Source organism: Buteo buteo, chromosome 17 (assembly GCF_964188355.1).
Source record: "Buteo buteo chromosome 17, bButBut1.hap1.1, whole genome shotgun sequence".
In the NCBI taxonomy this organism is placed as follows: domain Eukaryota; kingdom Metazoa; phylum Chordata; class Aves; order Accipitriformes; family Accipitridae; genus Buteo; species Buteo buteo.
The window spans coordinates 7,861,244-7,884,257 of record NC_134187.1 but is presented as its reverse complement, the minus strand read 5'-3'; the positions used below and the strand labels follow the sequence as shown (position 1 = coordinate 7,884,257).

The 23,014-nt window shown below is 42.8% G+C and overlaps 1 protein-coding gene across 1 annotated transcript in view; it reads left to right on the top strand.

The window, feature by feature from the left end:
• Positions 1-2,374: 2,374 nt before the first annotated feature.
• FKBP1B (FKBP prolyl isomerase 1B) overlaps positions 2,375-23,014 on the top strand; it is a 47,681-nt gene continuing 27,041 nt past the window's right edge. The window contains exons 1-2 of the mRNA XM_075049832.1: positions 2,375-2,663; positions 5,429-5,476. Of these exons, the coding sequence (XP_074905933.1) occupies positions 2,627-2,663; positions 5,429-5,476 (85 nt within the window). The 5' untranslated portion in view covers positions 2,375-2,626. The remainder of the gene's footprint in view (positions 2,664-5,428; positions 5,477-23,014) is intronic.

Below are 23,014 nucleotides of genomic sequence, written 5' to 3'. Positions count from 1 at the left end.
GATGCAGATTTTAAAAAATACTCACCCAACAATTTTGAGATACCTTCTACAGATCCTTTTTTCTGTCTTAGAATTTGGTCTCACCTTTCTTTCCATGTGCTTGATAATACAAGTGTTGAGGATCTAATTAGCTCATGCCCAGAAGAAGCTCTATGTCTGCATTTAGGGACCCAGCATGGGGCAAGAGGCCATGGCATAGGATGCCTATGAATGCAGTAGGTTTAGACCCAGATCACTGCTTGGCCCCTCCTAATCCATTCCTGTGGCTTGTGCATTTTGCTGTTGGTGGGTTTTGCTTTTTTATTATGATTGTAAGTCTGCCTGAGGATGCTGGGATCTGTGTTTAAGGCCTGTTATTTGTGGTGACACTTGGAGTAGATATTCTGTGGTCCCTTCTGAACTATATCTATTATGTGATTGAGTCCAATCTCCTCCTGTCACAAGACGCGACTCGGGAACAGCTATTCTTCCACCATCATGGAGAGATGTGTAGCCCTGATCAAAGGAAGCATGTACTTATAAAGGCTAAAGGGAACCAGCAAAGTATAAATTGCTTTTATTCATCAGAGTTATGCCTTCTGATGTTCTGATTGTCTGAGAGGACATAGACTTCTACTTGGAGCCTGGATGAAAGCAGCCCTTTCTTGTAAAGTCAAGGGCCCTACTAGGACACCGTGTACCTAGGATTTCACTTTGTAAATCCCCTTATATGCTCAGCATTTGCTGTGCCATCCTTGTTGCTTTGTAATGACTCCGAGACGTATCTGGAATTAGCAATGTTCATGTCTTCTTAATACTTCTGTGCCAGTTATCTCCTACCTGGCATTTTCCTATTTCTCAAATGTGGTTTTAGTACCTTTTTACTGATCAGAACTCAAATGACATTCTGAGATTGGCACTGAAAAAAATCCCTTTTCAGAATTTGCACTCTTAGAGGCCTGTTCTGATGAACTGAAGTAAGTGCCTGTTTATTCTATATATGCTACATACAGATGCAGCATTAACTGGGATGGGAGGCAGGCTAAAGGAATCCCTGTCCAGTGGTCATTACTGCTTCTGAACTCATGTGAACTCATGCTTTTTCCTCACTTGCCCACTTTTGGGGGAGCTTCGGCCAGCCAGCCTCAGTAATTTTGGAGTGTCTGACTCACAATAAAACTTACATACAATAAAGCATGCGGGTGAACGGACAGCCTGATCAGAATAGTGTGAAAAGCAGTGTGGACATGGTCAGTATAGTTCAGAGCGTAGATGCAAGGGCCACATTATCACAGTTACAAAACAATACAATAATTCCCCAGTTCGATCATCCTGACAACTGCTGTGTGTGGATTAACATCTTTTTTCCTGAATGGAATCCAGTTTGTAACAGACAAAGATCCTGAAAAAGCAATGTCAGAGAAGTGCAGGTTAGAATTAGATGGGTACAGGCAGCACTTTCAGTTGGAAAACTGATGATGTTGAGCTTCCATTTTTAATTTTTAACCCAGAACACGCAGAACTGTAAACAGAACTATTCCTTTAGAGTCAGTGGGAACTATGAGATTCACGTACACGGCAAGTTTATGAGGAAATAGTATTTTTCATCTATTTTGGGTACACTCGTCAGAAGTAGTTACAGCTCTTGCACAGTCTTTTGAATTCCTAATCTCACCTCACGGGAGCACCTGAGCAATACATACATACGTACATTTTCTTACTTAAAACACGGATTAGGACAGGAAGTTATAAATTGTGTTGCGCATTGAGACTCAAGGTACCTCAGAGCGGCCTGCTGGAAACCTGCCCCTGCTGCCCATGTCGGGGGTGGGGGGACCAGCGATGGGTACCACCGCCCCTCCTGCTGCCCCCCAGCAGGAACGGGTATACATTCACTTCAGCATGCGCACATAATGTGCAAGCATGGATGCCTTCCTCCACGGCTGTTTATCACTGGGAAGATGCTGACCCTCGCACCCGCGTTCAGACCCGTCCCGGTGCCCGCCCGGTTTTTGGGAGCGCGCTGCCCGGCTCCCCCGCCTGCCCGGCGTTCCTGCGCCCGGCAGCGGGCTCGGGAGCGCCCCGCCGGTAACCCCAACTCCCGCACTCACCCTAAACCCTCCCACCGCTCACACTCCGCGGCGGGTACGGTCGGACGCGGGGAGGGGAAACGGTGCCAAGACCCCCGGGGAAGCGCTCCACCGGGCACCACCGCGCGGGGAGCCGGCGGGGGCCCCCCGCTAAAGCGAGCCCTGCCCGGCGGAGGGCGGCAGCAGCGGCGGCGGCAGCAGCAGCGGCAGCAGCAGCGGCAGCAGCAGCATCCCCCGCACGGCCCGGGGCGGGGATGCCGGCGGGCGGACGCCGCCGCCGCCGCCGCCGCCGCCGGTGGGTGCCCCTCAGCCGCGGCGGCCCCCGGGCGGTCCGGGCGGGGGCGGGCAGCCCCCTCCCCTCCCCTCCCCGGCCTCCCCGCCCCTGCCCCGCATTGGCTGCGGGCGGCTGACGGGCAGCTGGGGAGGCCCCTGTCAGCCGGCCGCGGAGGGGCATGCCTGCACTGGGGGTCCGGCCGCGCCGGGGAGCGGGGCCGAGCCGAGCCGAGCCGAGCCGTGCCAAGGGGTGCTGAACCGAGCCCAGCCGCGCCAGTGCCGCCATGGGCGTAGAGATCGAGACCATCTCTCCGGGAGACGGTACGGGACCGGGGCGGGGGGAGGGAGGGAAGCAGCCCTGCGGCATGGGGGCGGGGGAGCCCGGGTCCGACCCGCGACCCGACCCGGCGGGCGTCCGTCCGCGCGGGGCTCCGAGACCGGGCTGCAGCCGCCGTCCCCGCCGCCGGGCAGAGGAGGGAGCGCGGGGCCCCGCTGCGGGGAGGCGGCGGGGCGCAGGAGGGAAGGCACGGCCGCCCCCGCACCCCCCACGCCCCCGCGGGCACGTACCCCTTGGCGCGGGAGAGGGGGAGCGGGGCGAGGCGGCCGGCCGGGGTCCCGCCGGCGGGGGGAGAGCCGGCGGCTCCCCGGGCGGCAGCGCCGCGGCTCCCGGCGGCAGCGGCAGCAGCAGGGGCGGCGAGGGGGCTGGGGATTTTTCTCTGGCATCCGCTGACAGCTGCACAAACCCGGGCGCGGGCCGGCCGGGCGCGGGGGGCAGCGGCGGGGCCGGGCGCGTCCCCGGGCCGCGGGGCTCGGCGGGGAGCGCGCCCCGCCGCAAACTTTCCCCGGTTCTTCGCCCAGCCTCGCCGGCGGGCACCGGCCATTTGTGTCAGCATCCCTCCGGCCGGGCCGCCTGCCTCCTCCCGGTCAAACGTGCGATGCGGGGTGAGGGCTGAGGTGCAGCCCGGGTGGCGATCACCTCTGCTTGGCGCAGGCTCTCCTCGCCAGAGCCAGTTCGCGCTGTTCTGCGCTTCTGGGGCGTTACAGCATCATTTCATAAGGGTTCGGGGTTGGTTTTTTTTAAGAGGACGTCATTTCTAACATACAGCCGTATGTATCTATATCATAGGCCAGATTCATCCTTGGCTGATACCCAACCGTAAATAATTTGTTCGAGTCGATCTCGGCTTAACTTTCTCGGCCCAGTATCTTTTCTTTCTTTGTGTATGCTTTTAAATTGGCTTCTCCCTCTGTGCTGTTTAGCTCTGGGGGTCAAATTCTTCTCTTGGTTGCACAGATGTAAAAGCAGAATACTTACGTGGGTATAAGTAACGTTGCTGGGTGGAGAGTAGAAGGAAGGGTGGAACTTAACCTTGTACTGGTACTTTCTAGCTATTAAATATATCAAGGCTGTCTTTGTAAGCAATATGCTATTCCAAATAAGGTTATATGGATTAGTTCGCTCGGTTGCAAGTCTTAATCAAAATCAGCTGACTTTAAACACTGTCTTAAAACCACAGCTAGTCAGTGGTCTTGAGAATCTCTGCTTTTAATTCAGCTTTGATGTGAATTTATGTAGCTTCACTGACTTTGCTGGTGTTATACTAACACAGCACAATATGTGTCAGTAAGGTCTGATACTCCTTTTCTCAGATCTCTGTATAATAGCACATCATTGGAATAATACCCGTTTTACTAAGGCTAGGATTCATCTCGCATAACTTTTCTCAGGTTAGGTAGCTAGCCTAAAGCAGTCTTCTAGGTTTTTTCTGTAGTCATCTCCAGAGAATAATTCATCTTGCCTCTCTCTGGATAGGCTGGGTTTCTCTCAAAGCACTGCTAATTCTCCACTGTCAATAGGGGAAGCCCAGGAGACTGGCATGTGATAGTTGCTGGTGTTTTAGATGGCTAAAGTTAAATCAGATGAATCCCACTTTAGGGTTACAGTGGTGCCCTGACCAAATACCTATTGTACTGTGCTTTGTGCAACCCGCAGCTAGAGATACTGCAGCCAAATACAAGCTGATGAACAAGGCTGTTCAGATGACGCTTGGAAGCACCATCTTCTCAATTTCATGTTATAAATCTCAGTTCATCATACTAGCCTGCCCTCCTGCCATTTACTGCTCGTGGTGGTGTTGGCATATAAGCCCTAATTACATAGCTTATGTGTTACTTGATGTTTTATACCCTGCAATGCACCCTGTGATGCATACGTTATCACGTTAATTCAGACTAAAGAGACCAGAAAGGCAACTAAGATATGAGCCTCAGTTTCTATCCGAATCCCCAGTTTCTACCTTTGTGGCAAGGATGTTCCTTAATAATTGGTCTCGTTCATACTTTTAAGTTCTTCTGAGCCTGGGCCCTCCCCTGGCCAACATAACTTGAGAAACCAAGGTTAGCTGTTTTAATATGCCATCGGCACCTAATTGAGCCTGGAAGTGCCTTTGACAGTACCTAGAACAGGTAAAATGGAAATGGTAATTTCATTTTCCACTGGCAAGAAAATTGTTTAAGCCTTCATTTCCTTTCAGTATGAAAATATTAGGAGGCTCTTACAAGAACTCAGTGTGTTACTGCTTTACCGTTGCCCGATGCTACAAAATTAAACTGCCTTTGTATGTGAACATTTTTTTAAAACCCTTCCCGGCTAATTAAAGATGCCCTTGTTAGAGCTGTCTTGAGTGAAAGGCATTAGAAATGTGAATACAAATGGAATTTTTTCACAATGTCAAGCTAAGACTTTATCTGAAAAATTATAATAAAGACATTCTGAGAATTTTAAGGTTATAATCCGTGCAGTTTTGACAGTCCATTTGCACTTGCAGAGTGTAAATGCATATATAATGCCCACCTATATAGGGAAACTACATAAGGAAAATATTATTTGGTCTAACAACTAAATAGGAGCCAAGCTGGGACCTTCTACCCCAAACCATATCCATTCCGGTCTTGCATATTAGTGATTTGGTAAAGCATAGTTAACTCAAATCTCAGTCTGGCATTTTCCTCTTAAAAGATAAACCTGCCTAGCCACAGAGATTAATCAGAGAAAATAAAAGAATAACCTTTTATAATTTTAACAGGACGGACATTTCCAAAGAAGGGTCAAACGTGTGTGGTGCACTACACAGGTAAGGCATGTTCTGAATATTCTCTCAATACCAACTGCCTTGCATTCAAGAGTGATTTGCCATTTCAAATGTGTTTGTTGTATTTTTTGCTTTGTTCTGTCATTCATAATCCATTTATTATATTCTGAGGGGGTTCCTGAATACTTCACTTCTAGCTGAGCAGCTCAGGCTACAGTATCCAGATGTACATGCTAGTAGATTTGCCAAGTGTAGCATTCAATGGTGAGAGGTTAACAGATGAAGCTGTGGACCTGATTCTTTAAGATTCATTACACTAGCTAATGAAATCAAGCATGAAACAGTGAAAATGCTGGGTTCATATTTTTCCAGCCTCTGATCTCGATACAGATAATTAATGATTGTATGTATCTTAAGAGCATGTGTCTACGTATTGGCAGTAAAATTCATTCCGGATTGAAGAGATCAATACAAGGTCTATTTAACATCTGCTTTATGGACTTGTATGAATCTTAAGTGGCGAGCTGGTTAATGGAGCTGTTTATGCTGCACCTTTGCGCAGAGGGAAAATGTCCTTTAAATCAGCTTGTAATGTTATGTTTTGTATATAGTTATGTAAATTGTCAGCAGAGTGCAAAGACCTCTGTGGTCAGAGTCCCCAGCTGGGAAGTTCACAGCAAGAGCTGCCATTTTATGTAGTCTTTTCCTTAAGAAGGCAAAATGTAGTTGAGGTGGGGATTGACAGCTACTGATCTGGGCCTAGATATGTGAGGTAATGTTTTCCTCTAGTGTTCAGTATTATAGGAAAGTTCTCACTGGTAACTGTCGCTTTCTTTCAGTTTTGTACTTGCTTCTGTAGCTTGCAGCTGGAGCAAGGTGGAAACTTTTTCTGGTAAATGCAACTAATGAAGCAAACCTGTTTGTATTTTCAAGAAGCTTTTTGGTATAGTTTCAGTAATATCGCTCTTTGGAAGGTTATATGCGAGTTAGTGCACTGACTTGGGACATAGGATGTCTGGATTTAAGCTCCTATGCATTTGTATATTCAGAGTATTTTGATGTGATGAGGATTTCTAGTTTGAATTAGAAGAAGTTAAACACATGGGTCTCCCATGTCAGCCTCAGCTCTTACAGACGTTCCTCTGTAACTTAGATCTGAAAATAGATGTTTAGAAACTGTTTTTGTGAAGATGCTGAAAGATATGTTTCTGTTCCGGTCCAAACTTAAAAAGTTTTTATGAAATAAAATTGTCACCTCCCACCACCAGTTAGTTCAAGATAAATTTAAATGTCAGAGCTGAAATAGGCAAAAAAATTTGAGGCCGGTGGCTCCCACAAAGCACAACTTTGCTGGATAACTTCAGAGAAAGTGTGAATGGTAAATGCAGAAAGATAAAAAGATGCTGCATACTCTCACTGATATTAGATACCATCTTAGATGAGGCTATCATAAGCTAGCTTTGACATAAAAGACTTTATGAAAACTGATTAAATCAATCTCCGGCGTAAACTGTGCTTCCTCCATATATCTTGCTGTTGGTGCTATGCAACCTCTCTAACTTCCAGATTAGAACAGGTACCAGAAAAAGCTCATCATCTCAGTTCCAGTGCTGTTGCAATGTCTAAGCAGTCTTTGGTGGTAATATTTTTAAAGGGAGCCCATGGTTAGTGGATAAAGTGTTTTCTTCCAGTTGTCTGTAAAGCATCTGGGAAAGCTGACATATGAATGTCAAGTTTTAATTTAAAACTATTTTTCTGAATACATTATAACTTCTTTTTATACTGATGCAATTCTGGATATGTCTGGGATTCATCTTGAAATGATCTTATTAGGCCTCACTGTACTTAATGCTTATCCTCGCCACACTCCGGTAAGTACTGCTTTAGGAAGTGGGTAGCTAAGTTACAGAGATGTCCGCAGAGATATCCAGAACATCTGTCTTGTCACCTAAAATCGGAGTTAGGAAAAAATAAGACACCTAGGTGCAAGGGAATGATCCAGAATTCCTGCTTTCCGGAGCTGCTTAGTATTGGGAGCTTGTCAAGCTCACAACTTGTCTCCATGTTCAGCCTACATGTTGCTGTGGAACTAGGCAGAGATACCTGTGGGGATGCATTGTAGTCTGCGAGGTGAGGGAACCATGCACTGACTGGACTCCACCAAGATCTAGAGATCATTTGGATCCCCAGAAAAGCCAAACCTCACTGGAGTGCTCCGAGCACAGCTCTGAATCCAGCATCAAGCACAGCAGAGACAGCCCGTTTCAGTCAAAAACATGGCCTGTGGGAGCCCACTTTATATATAATAATCGAACAGTTGTTTCAGATATGGTACACCTATGCTCAGTTGTCTTTTCCAACAGAAGAGGTTCATAGCTCTATTTGCCACATCCTTAACTGCAACCATTACATTCTTGGGGAGGAGAAAGCTGAAATTTCCTGCTCCCTCCAGTTTAGCTTGGGACGTTCAGCAGTGAGGAATGCAAGAGCCATGGGCAAGAAAAGAAGCAGGCAAGAGGGTGAGTAATTGGTTCAGGCACTCATGCAGGAGTATTGAAGGAGTTGTATTCCAGTCCCTGTCTTCAGGGATTAATTTTGTACTTTTTTGGTTTTTTAATCCAATGATTTTCCCATACAGTGGTGCCTAGTTTTGACAGCTTGGTATGCCATGTAACTTCTTGCAGTGGCCCTTCTGCTCTCATACCAACGCACACACTATGTGGCAATACAGCTCCTTAGCACAAACATGGTTGGCTCCATGATTCCCTGAACGGCTAAGGGTTTTGCACATGCATAGAAAATCATTGCCTGTCCACTAATTATTCATGTCTTGAGAGTTTCCAGCAAGGAGGAGGAGACTAGAAGGGGCTTGCTTCTGCCAGAGCACGTTACAAATTTTAAAGAAGACTCAAACAAGGAGTGGGCTGTGGACTCTATTTTGTCTTACTTCCTAGTCTTCCCTTCTCTCTCCAGGAGTCTCATAGATGTGCATTTGCTGTGTGATGGGGGGTGAAGGCAGAGAGCATGGACAGGAGGGGACAGCTGGCGCTACAGGAGTAAAAGGCCTGTAGCTTGCTTCTGAAGCATCTTTGGGAAAAAGGGTTTTAGGAGGAAGTTGTCTGCATGAGTTGTCTTGGCCGTCCATGCAGAAAAAGTCCAGAGAGGACCAAAGGCTGGTACCCTATTTGGCAGAGCTATAGAGTCCTGTCTGCTCATCCTCCAGGGTCTTATGATTCATGCATTGCCAAGGTAGGGATTCAGCAGGGTAGTTTCTAGTCTGACGACCCTAGGTGTTCTGGAGAAGTGGGAAGTGTGAAGTGGAATCTCCTCAAGATGAAGGAGAACTGTGATTGAGTTTTACACTTCTGCTGTCAGCGCTCCAGCTATTAGGCTGTTTGTTATATGTGGCAGCTTTGCCTTGTTCTCTCCTTGTGCAACTAGATGCATAATCTCAGGAGCAGACTTTGTGCATTCCTGAATGCATTGTGATGCCTTAATGGACAGACCTAAGTTCCAGTGGCAGCAGGACTTAAGGTGCAACTTCACTAGGGAACAGTTTAGAAGGAACTTCTTAGTTTAAGCAAATCTTTTTCTTCTTCTTTTTTTTTTTCTCCCCTAAGGAATAGTTCTTGGCTGCTTTACAATTAGAGCAGGATTTTTGGATTACCCTTCAGAAGTACCTAGTTGCCCTTTCTGACTACATAAGACGCCTTAGTGCCTAACTTTGGTACTGTAAATCACCTGCTAATTTTTCAGCTTTGCACAGCCTGAGTTAGGTACACAAATAGATGCTCCAGATCATTGCAGAAGATTAGATAGGAGGACTGCGATAGAACATGAAACCGAGTCCCGGTCTTAGTATATGGTGGAAGAATGTGGTCAAATTCCTGTATGTTTTATCTTTGTTAAGAAATATAACAGATATAATAATTTCTTCGTATCATCCAGCATCTATGTTGTGTCTCAAAAGTTACCTGACACAATGGGATTAATAGATAAGGTAGTGCACTGGCACCAAAATGCATTTCCAGCAGCAACGGTTTATGTCATGTTTTTGTCAGAGATTTCATTGAGCAAGCTTCTGGAAGCCTTTGGCAATCTGCTTACTCCTTCTGTTTTCCATCTGCAAAATGATAGTTGTACTTTGTCTGCCTCATGTAGATAAATTGCAAGCAATTTGAGATACGAACTGCCTCCTTCTTCATGCCTAACATAATGGCGTCCAAGTCTTGATTGGGTCTTCAGGTTACATAGTAGTACTGATAGTAATACAAGTAAACAAATTACAGTGTCGTTAGTCCTGGAGTGTATCAACAGAATTGAGGCATTTTCTGCAGTTTTGTTTCTCGTGATTTAAATTTGTTAACTCTGGCAATAGGAATTAGCAGTGCAGAATTTTCAAAGATTTAGAAGGTGATAATACAAAACGTGACTTTCAGTTAGAAATGGCCCTCAACAAAACCTTTGCTGAGGTTGTGAATGCTCTGTCTAGAGACTGGGGTAAAACCTGCGCTCTGGGAAGCTGAATCCCATTCGTGGCCCTCCCACTGGATGATGGTGTGCCCTCAAACAAGCTTTGTGTATACTGGTCCCAAATCTGCTCTTAATAGTGAGAGGGCAGCTTTTTTTCCAAGTTATTTGGAGCTGACATCCTCTTGTGTTGTCCCATATAGCTTGTGGCAGAGCTGAATTCTTAACCTCTTCATCTTTCTCCTTGAATGCCTGTAAATCTGTGGTAATAATGCAATTACCCTTTTTAAGGAACTGATGATATTCAGTATTCGTAGTGTGCTGGAACAGACTTGTTTGAGTGAGACTATAAAGGCATATTAAATCATTATTTACTTATTAAACTGGACTTCTACCAGAGAAGATTTTCCATAGACTTTTTAGGCTAGGGCAAGGGCCATAAAATTGCACCAAATACATTTTGAATAGAGTAGAATAGAATAGAATATTTCAGTTGGAAGGGTCCTACAATGATCATTGAGTCCAACTGCCTGACCACGTCAGGGCTGACCAAAAGTTAAAGCATGTTGTTAAAAGTATTTTCCAAATGCCTTTTAAACAGTGACAGGCTTGGGGCATCGACCACCTCTCTAGGAATCCTGTTCCAGTGTTCGACCACACTCTCAGTAAAGAAATGCTTCCTAATGTCCAATCCAAACCCCCGCTGGCGCAGCTTTCAACCATTCCCATGCATCCTGTCACTGGATCCCAGGGAGAAGAGATCAGCACCTCCCTCTCCACTTCAATATTTCACTACTGAGAAGTTGATTTTTAATTTTTTTTTTAAATGCTTGAAGTGAAATTCCCTAGTGAAATAAATGAATACTACTCCATTTATTTCAGCTGAGCTGTAGAAATTCATTCTTTTTTAGGAAGCAGTCCTTTATTTAAAGCAGAACAAATGATTAATTGTTCTTTTCCTAGTGATCTGAGGACAAACTCGTATCATCTTCTTTTCCCATATATTACCGAAATTACTTTATATTGTTTCTTTAGCTTTGGCAGTGGTGTAGTGTTGAGAGTTATGGTTGTGTCTGTGAAGTTGAAAGCCTTTTTTTACCTTTTTTTAATAACAAAAGCATACTGCATAGATGCAGATTAACAGTAATTTATAGAATATGCTTGATTTATCATGATTTTAAAAAGCATTTTCCATTTAACACAATACAAATATAATGCAATTCCCTTGAAATAACTCTTGCCAAAAAGAGAACAGATCTGCCTATTTTTCTTGGATCAAAATCAACCCAGTCTTAAGCATATGTAGTAATAGCCAGAGATTTGTCTGTACTGACATACTCTCAAAAAGACTAACATAAATTCAGAATAACTTTGCAGAGTGTCATATATTTGTCGATGAGCCTCAGTATCTGCATGACTGAATGTACATTAGCTTCATGTGAAAGCACTTTGTGCCAGGTGAGTACAGGAGTATGTTATTTCTCTGGTCCCACTTTCAGAAACATCTATACCACTTCAGTGGGAGCTGTGCATGTGTATATGAGAGGAAAATTGAACTAAGGAAAGAATTTAATCAAAATTCTTTGTCTCCAGGAAGCTGTCTAGCTGGGTTTGGAAGATGATAGTGAACACTGCAATTAGAGTTATCATTAATAAGAATTGTATTGTAAAAGACATTATAATTGAGCCTTGAATTATAGCCAGCTAAATCTTGCTTACCTAGAAGAAACTTAATTGTTTTATCGAGCATGTTCCCAAGATATATTATACCAGGAGAGTGTGATGTCTGTCCGTCTTTTGGGGCCTGCCAATTTTCTGTATTTTTTTACTTAAAGTAATCTCTTCAAATTGCCCTGGTTTGAAAGGATGAAAGCCTTTTACTTCTGCAGAGATCTTGGTGGCAGCTAAGCACTTACAGGCATCCTTTTTCTTTGGTGAATCATAACTGCAAAAAGTCGTTTCAGTCCTCAGTGAAGAACGTGGTCTTTTGCTGACCCTCAGAAATGATTTGCAAGTCTTAAAACTGTCTCAATAAAGGGAGTAAAATTCTCATCTTTGCTTATTTAATGTAGATTGGTTACCTTTGGAAATATTTTAGCAGTGACTTCAGCCTGATAATGATCAGAGTCCAGAAGCAAAAGTCTGAGGAGAAGAGATTTCTCCTACGCATTTTGCTGCCAGCTTAGTGACTGATTTCAGGTATATTACTTGCTCTTTCATTTTTTAAATTTGACAGAAAAGGGGGCTGTGCCTCTCAAAATTGTCATGAAATTAATGTTTGCAAGTACTGTGACACTTGCTGTAAGAAGCGGCTATTAACGTGAAAAAATGATTTGATGAATAAAAAAGGTTCAGGGATTTGTAAGAAAAAATGTAGCAGCTTCAGCGGCTGAATTAGTGACTTTAAATTGAACATACCAGATTGTTGCCTGATGGAAAAGGATCAGTGTAATAAACTGTAGCCTCAAGTTTCCCAGTTGCTCCTCCTTTGCACTGAACACTGCATTGCTGTGTACTGTGCCCATCGGTTTCACCGAAATTACTTGTGGTATTAGATGCTATTTAATGTGGGTAAGTGCAACAGAAAAGGAGCTTGAAATTATCCAACAGCATTCTTATTGGCAACCACAGCTGAGAAGCGATGGTTTGACTAAGAATTGGAAGTCTCTCCCCTTAAAGGTGGTCCCCATAGCATTGAGGTGTTATTTGGACAGCTGATAATATGCTTTGTGCAAAGAAATGGAAGACTTCAGGATTGCCTCTAAACACTGTCTTATGTTCATTTAGGAAAAAGGCAGGACGAGTTTCTTTCTTGCAGAGTAAAGAAGATTATAAAGAGATTTCTTCAAGATAATATACATAGGCACTTTCTCCCCTGACAGAGACTTCTCTGTCAGCATGAAACATGCTGAATGATTCGGTGACTGCTAGCTTCAGTTTTGGAGCACCTACTAACCTCTACAGGATTTCCTTTCACGGAGGGATTTATCATCGTGCTCCCTTCCTATTGTGCATAGAAATGAAACCGCTAGCAAATAATTAAACTTCCTACTCCTATCTCACAAAAGACTTGAAGAAGAGGATTTTAAGATATTTTTTAAAAGTTCACAAAGCAGATTATGTAAAGTACCAGAGAACTAATAGCCTCTGTTCATCAAGTTTTTAAAAGCTCACAACTGATCCAAAAGAGTACCATCTTTTAGAAAATTAGATTGCTGTTTTCAAACAAAATATTTTTGCTGGGTCCTCTTTGCACTTATTTTCAATGATCCCAGTGTGCCACTCTGCCTACTTACAGCTCGTATGTATATTTAAGGACTAGGACCTGCAATTCTTGATCATTAGAATTCCAGGTGCTCACAACAATGACATCATTTTCTAATAATTTATGCCCCCCCAAGTCAAAGAATTGCTGAAACAACTGTGAAGTGGATAGTATTTGTTAGTGTAAAATGTACAAAGTATTTCTTAGTGTAAAATGTACAAACCGATACTACTCACCAGTGATAGGCTTGTCTCCCTTTATTGACAAAATAGAACTGACATCACCGTATTTACCTAATTAAGAAGTCTAAATTGACAGCTTAGTTACCTTAGGCTACATAAGTAGTTAGCCTTTGGATACACCTCTCTCTCTTGATTAGATAAAGAGCTTAAAATGGTTCCTAAGCCAGGCAACTCAGCTCGGGGGAGTTTGTGGAAGGGGTGATATTTTCTTAATTAGACAACATGCGGTGTCATCGCTCTGCAGTGGATACACCGCAGCCACATTTCAGGTGTATTACCTGAGCCGTTGCTGCGTGGCTGGAAATCTCTGCAGGCTTGTGATCTTCAGGGCTCAGTGTGTTGGTCCTAGTACTGCAGTGATGCGTGTGGGAGATCCCCAGGGAGGACCATTGCCAAGGAGCCGTACAGTGCCCGTCTTTTGGCACTGGTAAGCAATTGAACGGGCAGCCTCAGAGGAAACGCATACTGCTGCGGGAAGCAGCGATTCGGCATTGGCATGAATTCTGCTGAGTCTTGCTGAACCAGTGCCAGGGGGCTGCTAGGGGGCTTTATATTGAAAGCAACATCTCTCAATTGAGATATATTATGTAGCTTTAGTTACTCAAGGGCATTGTAAATCTTACTTAATTTTTTTTCACAGGACTGCTGGCTGCAGAAGTTTGTACTCCCTTGCACATCACTCAGTGCGAGGGATCTTAAATGTTGTAGCCATGGTGTCATCAGGCAAAGCCAGTGGATCTTTGTAGTTGAGACAGCAGCAGATCCATGCAGCCAGGCTGCATCGTCCTTTATCTCCCATCCAACATACTGGGTCTTCTAAAACTCAGTGTTAAAAGAGTGGTTTGTAGCTCTCCCTCTGTCTCTGCTTACGGTATCCCAAGTCTGGTTTCCCCTTCCAGATCTTTTCCATTTAATCCTGCATAGTCATTTGTTCTTAGTTGTCTCTTGCTGCTCTAAATCACTTCCCTGTGCACACTTAATTATGAAACTACCTTGATTTAGTGAGATTGTCTTCTTTTATTCTGTTCTCAGTGAGAAATTGAAGATTTTTGGTTTGGTAAGGGTGGTTTCCTCCTGGACAGAGGAAAAGACATTACACTTAATTAGTTCATTTTCCAATCTTTAATTGCTACAAACAATACACTCCCTGATGCATTGGTTCTGTCTAGTTTTAAATGACTGAAGTGATAATGCTGTTTTGCTACTTCCAAACCCATTGAAGTTGCTGGTGTTGCAACATTAAAACTAGCAGCTTTCTGTTGAAATTCTTTACCCTGCATTAGGAAAAAAAACCCCAAAACCAAACCACAAAACAAACAAGAGGTTGTTTAGAAATTACACTATAATACTATATAGGGATTGTAGTTATAGGAACTTATATTTTCATTCTCCTCTGTGGATAAATTTCTGTTTATGCTATAAGCAGGGATTTCCAGGAAGAGAGGAGGGCCTTGTACTTGGGAAGGTGAAATCTAGCCTTGTCTAGGACACATAAAAGAAAATAAAAGATGAGTCACACAGTAGACAAGTTTCTGAGGCATTGCCATGAAGTGTTGCCGTTTCCAGACTGGAATGTACAATTTTCAGCCTGAAGAATTGAAGTAAATTTTTGTTGTTGTGAAAGCTGTAATTTTGGTGGAAAAGCCTTTCCCACAAATTTTATTTTGAAGGTTGAGGATCTGAGAATGAAATTCGTAGGCTAACTGCCAACTCTGTATCATAGAATCACAGAGTGGTTTGAGTTGGAAGGTACCTTTAAAGATCAGCTAGTCCACCCCCCTGCCATGGACAGGGACATCTTTCACTAGATCAGGTTGCTAAAAGCCCCATCCAACCTGGCCCTGAACACTTCCAATGATGAGGCATCCAACTTCTCTGGGCAACCTGTTCCAGTATCTCACCACCCTCATCGTAAAGAATTTCTTCCTTATATCCTACCTTATATCCTTCCTTATAAACCTACCCTCTTTCAGTTTAAAACTCTTGCCCCTTGTCTTGTCTCTACAGGCCTTGGTAAAAAGTCTCTCTCCATCTTTCTTATAAGCCCCCTTTAAGTATTGAAACTCTGCAATAAGGTCTCCTTGCAGCCTTCTCCAGGCTGAACAACCCCAGCTCTCTCAGGCTTTCATCGTAGGAGAGGTGTTCCAGCCCTCTGACCATTTTCATGGCCCTCTTCTGGACCTGCTCTAACAGGTCCATGTCTTTCCTATACTGGGGACCCCAGAACTGGATGCGGTACTCCATCCAGGTGGGGACCTCATGAGAGCAGAGTAGAGAGGGAGAATCACCTCCCTCGACCTGCTTCTTTTGATGCAGCCCAGAGTTCAATTGGCTTTCTGGGCTGCAAGCACACATTGTTGGCTCATGTACAATTTTTCATCCACCAGTATCTCCAAGTCCTTCTCTGTAGGGCACCTCTCAATCCATTCATTTCCCAGTCTATTGATATTGGGGATTGCCCTGACCCATGTGAAGGACCTTGCTCTTGGCCTTGTTGAACTTCATGGGGTTCGCATGGGCCCACTCCTCAAGCCTGTCAAGGTCCCTCCGGATGGCATCCCTTCCCTCCAGCATGTCGACCACACCACACAGCTTGGTGTCACCTGCAAACTTGTTCGTGGTGCACTCAATCCCTCTGTCTATGTCATTAATAAAGATACTGAACAGTACTGGTCCCAATATGGACCCTTGAGGGACACCGCTTGTTACTGAACTCCATTTGGACATCAAGCCATTGACTGCGTGTCTTTGGATGTGACCATCTGGATTCAGCCAATTCCTTATCCATTGAATAGTCCATCCATCAAATCCATACCTCTCCAATTTAGCAACAAGGATGTCGTGTGGGACTGTGTCAAAGGCCTTACAGAAGTCAAGATAGATGACATCAGTTGCTCTTCCTTTATCCACCAATGCAGTCATTCCATTGTAGAAGGCCATCAGGTTAGTCATATTGGTCTGACCTAAAGTACTGTATACTAACCAAAATTTGTGGCAGTATTTAAAGTTGTGAATCTGAATTTTACAGCTCAGGCTTATCTTCAGTTGTAATCTGAATTAGTCTTACGTGGTTTCTGCCCATTTTCATTGTAAGGCAAAATTATTTTTTCTTGTTAGGAGGTTGTTCTGTCTGACCCTGCTGTAACCCTTTCTTGTCTTTTTTGCTTGAAAGTTATACCACATGTCGATCACCCTATTACACACGTGCAGCCACCTTAGGAGCATCCAAGCATAGTTTGCAGTACCCCTGTGCCTGACCGCTGCCCACACACACGTGAATTACAGAGTAAAAGCAGAATTACATGTAATCTTCTCTCATTCTGAAACTGTTCTCCTTTTTTCTGGAAGAAGTTGGAACGGTAATCACAAAGACTAATTTTAACCATGGGGGACGAGTCTTCTTCAATGACATCTGTCATTCATGGAGAGGAACAATGTTTTCTGCAGTGTCATGCTGAAACACCTGACCTTGGCTTGGGCTTGAGATCACTCTCTGGAAGGGTCTCTCTCCACTGACGAGAGCAAGAGATGCTCCTCTGTCACGCTGGCTGTGTGACTAGCTCCCTGCACCCTCTGTGTCCCACAGTGGCCAGCTTGCAACAACTCTGGAAAAGCTATGGCTGTGTCTGTGCCACCCTTCCAGGGGAGTTTCTGGAGTGCGCAGACAGCCCCATCAATAGCTTTTGTTTTATCCTTTCCTTTGAATTTTCTTCTGCTGTCATTTGCACCTTGTCTTCAGTCAAATAAATAGCAGAGACAGGTTCACGGCTCTTCTTCAGGTCAGTCAGCAGTGCTTCTGCACAGCACAGCTGAGGGCTATCATCTAACGTGGTTTGAGCCCTTTTTGTCATGTCCTACCTTTTCCTGGCTGGAACTCAAAAGTCATGACCTTTTATATCTGAACGCTGGGGACTTCCAGAGCCTGTAACTATAAGAAGAGTTGTTGAAAAGACATTGGAAGAGGATCAAAATGCCTCATTAAAAAATGATCCTTACCTGTGCCATTAAGACTTGTTCTATGTGAAACCATTTATATAGCTCATCTCCTTTTCAACATTTATTCAAATTCCTGGCTAGGAGTGTAGGAGTTTTGAGCACTTATGAGTCAAATGCAATTCAGGTTTGATACAGTCATGAGGAACTGCTATCATTAATCCCCTGTGGAAAACTTAAAAAGTTGAATCTGATTAAAGTGCTACACCCTTCATTCATAAACCCCTTTGGAAAGGGAAAAGCATTGTTTACTCCCCTTTACAAGATAGGGAAATTCAGAGGGGAAATGATTCATCCAGGGAACACAGCAAGCTTCTGATAAAGCTGGGGGTAGAAATTCATGTGCTTTTAAAATCCTTATCTATTATATTTACCCATCTATTTATCTATTACATTACCAGTCTATATATTGTATATACATAGGCTGTATCAACTCTGTGGAAGAGCTGTTTCTTTTTTTCCAGACCTCGGAAGTGTTTAACTTTTGAGAACAAACTATTTAAATTAAGATGAATGGTGGAAAATCACAAAGTACCTTAGTTTTTATTAGGTTTTCTGTCTTTCTCTAACCAATCCTGATTTGATTGGTTATATAAGCATTGTAAACAGATTAAGGACTCAATCCTTCGTTGCTGTAAAGAATAGGGGATTTGATTGTAACGATTCACTTTATTTCAATAAAGTAACTAAAGCTTGCAATACATTGATTCACTAAAACTGCAGAGCCATTTTTGAAGTGCTTTCCTAAGACTTGCTATCATAGCACATTCAAAGCTCCTATTCAGATGCAAAAGTTTCTAAAGCATTTGGGAAAATGGTATCAAACAAAGTAGGCTGGACCTAAGAGAGCTTGTAGCTATAAACACAGGCACCAGAGGTGATGGAGAGCTGAGAAATTACTTGCCTTGGAGAAAAAGAGCAATGAAATCTTGGGCTGGGATTTTTCCCTGCATGAGTGTGGGAAGAAACGTTGACTGACTGCAAAATTCCTCCATACTGTACTGGAGTTATACAACCTGTAATCATTCTATTATTCAGTCTGTCACCATAGGACTGACCCATTTGTAGACTGCAAAGCATTTAAATGATGACAGCTGTATTAGGCAGTAAGGGACATAGTTAGCCATTGTGTTTATAGAGGGCAGCAAGATAAGAATAGGTCCCAGTCTTCAGTGCTTGCCACGTTTACTTTAGATTTCGGACACCTCTGTACATTTTGTGGACAAGTAGCTGTGTTGAAAAAGCAGGGGGTACTAGGGCAATAGTTATCTTAGCTCTTCTTTTTCCCTTGAGAAACTGATGTACAATACAGGCTAAAAGGGTGTCAGCTGATAAAAGCCAGACAAATGTGAAGTGTTCTCTGGATTTGATGTCAAGGAGCCTGCCATCCGAGAGAAACTGGACATTGTCCGGCAGCAGCATGACTGACTGAATGAATGAATATCCCCAATGTGCCCTTTCACTGCATGCTCCTGTTACTCTCTTACTCTGTGTAGGACCACCCTTCTTCTTCTAGTTTTTCTTCAATACTTCAACAAGTTGTAATAGACTCGAAGAAAAATTTTCTAGTCTGTTTAGTCACATGCAAGTTTTATTACAGTTTTCAGTGTTATTCATCATGCAGCTTCTAATCATGTTCTAGCAGTATATTAAATGATGGACCTTTTTTTTCTGATTGCATCCTCAGAGGATAAAGCAGTGAAGAGTTTTAACACATCCAAAAGAACACATGAGCACAGCCTGCATTTGAAAATGTTTCTTGTTCTGCAGCATAACTTGCTCATCATAGGCACCAAAGGTGCTATGACGTGAATAGGTAGGGCTGAAACAGGGGGTGCAGGAATGATCCCAGCTATTTTCTCCTACCTTTGCACCACTCCATCCTGTGCGTAGAAATGTTGCAATGCCAGCACTGTGCACTGGGCTGAAAATCTGGCATGAATGAAAAACAAGTTGGGGAAGGAGGGAGGAAGTGGTTGTGAAGGACAGCAGGACAACAGGATGGAAATTCAGCATGATGGAAAGAGCAGCAGCAACGCTTGTAGTGCAGCACTGCTGCAGGTCCAGAGTTTTACAATGGTGTGGGGAACCAAGGCACTAGAGTGGTTGTAGAGAAGAGAGAAGACAACTTGCCTGTGGGAACAAGGGGAAATACTTATTTCTGTTTCCTTCTCACATTTCTGACCTGTCAAACTTCCCAGTAGTGTACAGTTTGGGGACCATCCCATAGCACACTCCATCTCTCTATTGCAATAAGGTACTGGGAGAAATTTCTCTCTTTAGCATGCTTCATATATTTAATGCTGCTGTGGTGGGGGCTGTTTAGTGGTGCTGTTATTTGTTTATATAAGTGACCTGAGAATAAATTTGTTTGACTTCTTTCCCCCCCAAAAAAAGAAGACAAAAAATTTCCTACTTGAATCTCTGGACTAAAGCACATTTTTGGTGCACAGTTGTTTAGTGAGTGAGTGGACAATGATTTCGGGGCTGAGGTTATGATTCACAATGACGGCATTTTACCTTGAATAGGCAGACAAGGTGTCTATACATGGGGAAAGAATTATTGTTATTAATATGTTTATTAATACATTGTACATTACTTTGTTTAAAGGAAGTATTATTGCCCTTCTAGTGAGCGATTGCAAATTTCAAGCCTTTATAATTAGCTTCTTATCAGAAAATAAATCAGTCACTAGCCAAGGTAACTTCTGAACATGACTTGCATAAATGTATCACTGAGCAGGATTCATTGGAACTGCATTTCTTCCTGATCAAGGAGTGGTAACAACTTGGATGTGACAAGCCCTACCAAGGTGAAGTATTTAAAGACCCTCACTTTACCACAAAATAGTGGCAATGCTGCACAAGATGATTTGCCTACTTCTCCCCCCCCAAAAAAAAAGATTCATGGCTCTTGGATTTAAAAGTCAAGAAACTCTGTTTTGCTGAACCTTTCTTTTTCTGCTTCTCATGAAGCAGTGTTTGCTAATTTAGAAATGCTTCTTTTGGCTGAGCTGAGTGAGGATGGACTGAATGACTGCTCCTGCATATGAGGAAGATACTTCTTAGGACTTTTTTATAGCGAGAAGCCACAACTCATGCACGGTCTTCTATCCGCTGTTTGCCAAAGAGCTGGGGAGACAATTTTCTAAAAAATGAAATCAGCATACCAAATATTTTTAAACTGTGATGTGTATCCTATACAACAGAATATTGCATTAGCTTAAATATGGGATCAGCATTTATATACTTAAGGTAGATTAGTGTGGATTTTTACAATTTGTTTTCCTGCTCTTGGATTTACTTGAGTAACACATCTCTAATACAGGTGCGTGTTGCGCACGTGTACTCTTGAAGTATAAAGATCTTAGATCATAATGTTAAAAACTTCAGGTCAAAGCGAGTGGTTTGGGTTTTTTTTATTCAAAACATTCTAAAATCAATTCTGATTCTTGTTTTTACTCAGTATTGGAGTTCTGAAATTTATTACGTTATATCGTACCTTGTTCATCCAGTCTTTCTCATCTGTGTTTTTGGTCAGGAATAGTGGCAAAATTCTGATTTAAGATAGGATGGAATGAAATGGAATAGAATAGAAATAGAAACAGAAATAGAAATTGCTATTTCAGTTGGAAGGGACCTACAACAATCATCTAGTCCAACTTCCTGACTACTTCAGGGCTGACCAAAAGTTAAAGCATGTTATTAAGGGCATTGTCCAAATGCCTCTTAAATACTGACAGGCAATTTTGGTGTTATGGATAGCAAATGTTGTGAAGCAGGCTCTCCAGGAGTAGGTATATGCATGACTGGACAATGTTTCCAGACAGTCATAAGGTTTTCCATCATGATCTGCAAGGAATTCATGATACTTTCAATAAGAAGCTAAAAAAGATACAAGATGAACATGCCTGTAGATATAAAATTGTCTTTTTGAGTAGAGGACTTTCCAGTGGGCCTTAAAATGGACTGGTGTTAGCCCCACTGTAAGTGATGTTTTTATCAATGGAGAAGGATACCAAGGTGATAAAAATTAACAAATATATCCTAAACAAAGGGTCTCATCCCATAGGTCATTGATACAGAGTAACAGGGATCAATATGTAAAATGGTCACAAGTCAATAATACATTTCAATTTCTATAAAACCCATTACAAAGTCGTAGGTGGAATAACAAAGAAAGAAGCCTGTGCTTACAGATAAGAGGACTTTGTCATACCAAGCAGTGACTTTGAAAAAGACTTGGGGAGTGGTGGTTGATTATCAACTGAACACAAGTTCCAGAGCCATTCTTCAGCCAAAAAGCTGACTGCAATCCATGAATATATGAACAGGAGCACTGAGGAAAAGGGAGGAGGTCCAGGGGCCTCACACTGCTATGGCTGTTTCAAAAATAGGGTGCTCAGTTTTGTAGTCTACAATGCTAGAAAGAGACATGAGGGTGGTAGAAGTGCTGGCAAACCTTCCTGAGCATGAAATGCTTAATTTATTCAGAAGAGGTTAAGGGATGGTTTGGCACTTACATGGGGAACAAAAAATTGATAGGACAACTGAATTGTTCTATTAGTTCACCAAGATACATTAAGATATCATAGCTGGAAAGTGAAATTTTACAAGTTCACCTTAAAATAAGGAATAAATTTGAACTGGAAATACTGATTTATAATTGAACACCAATCAATAATTGCAGTCAGTTCATCGCCCTGAGAAATCTTTAAATCAGCTCTAATTCAAACAGGAATTGTTCAGTGCAAATCCTACAGCCTGCATTAAAGTAGGAAGTCAGATGAAGAGATTGCAAGGATCACTTCTGACATATAAGTGCATTAATTAATAGTTTTGTCATGTATTTTGGAAGCTTTGGTTGCGTTCTCGTTCAGTGGTCTTTTCCTCTTGTAGGTTAGTCCTGGAGGCTTCAGATCTTTCCTAGATTCGTAGCTTTTAGGGCTGGGATGGCAATTAGTCTGACTCCCTGAATACTAGTGTTTGAACTTCAACTCATTTGCTTCCCTAGGTTTAATCATGTCAATTATTCTTTTTCTTTTGCATTTCGTTTTTTGTGTGTCCATATCTTTTATATGTTTTCCTGTATAGATATGGATGAAAACTACAAAATGGAGTTGATCAAAATGTTATCTGCTTTTTCAGCTTTTGGGATTTATGATGGTCAAATAAATGCTCCGCCATGGGTGCAATTCACTGACATCAGAGGACAGTCAGCATTTTGTAGGAGATGCTCCGTATCGTGAAAAATGAGCTGGTACAGAGCTCTGGAACCATTTATCTCCACTTGCATTCTGATTACCAGCTTGCATTGGGCATCCTTAGAATTGGTCACTTCTCTAAAAGTAATTGGAGCATATTAAAAGGCGATTAGCAAAATGACTAATCAATTATGGAACGTAATATCATGTTTCACTCAAAGTCATTTTCCATACTTAGCCAGAGGCCTTGATTATGTTTTTACACCACTTTGGTTGATATGATTTTTATTAGATAGTGCTTCTTGTATATGAAAAACAAGGTAGTTGCATTAAAACGGATGGCTATTTGATGTCAAGGTATGTCTTTGATGTGGGGATTACTGGGCAGAAACCTTTGATCTGTGCT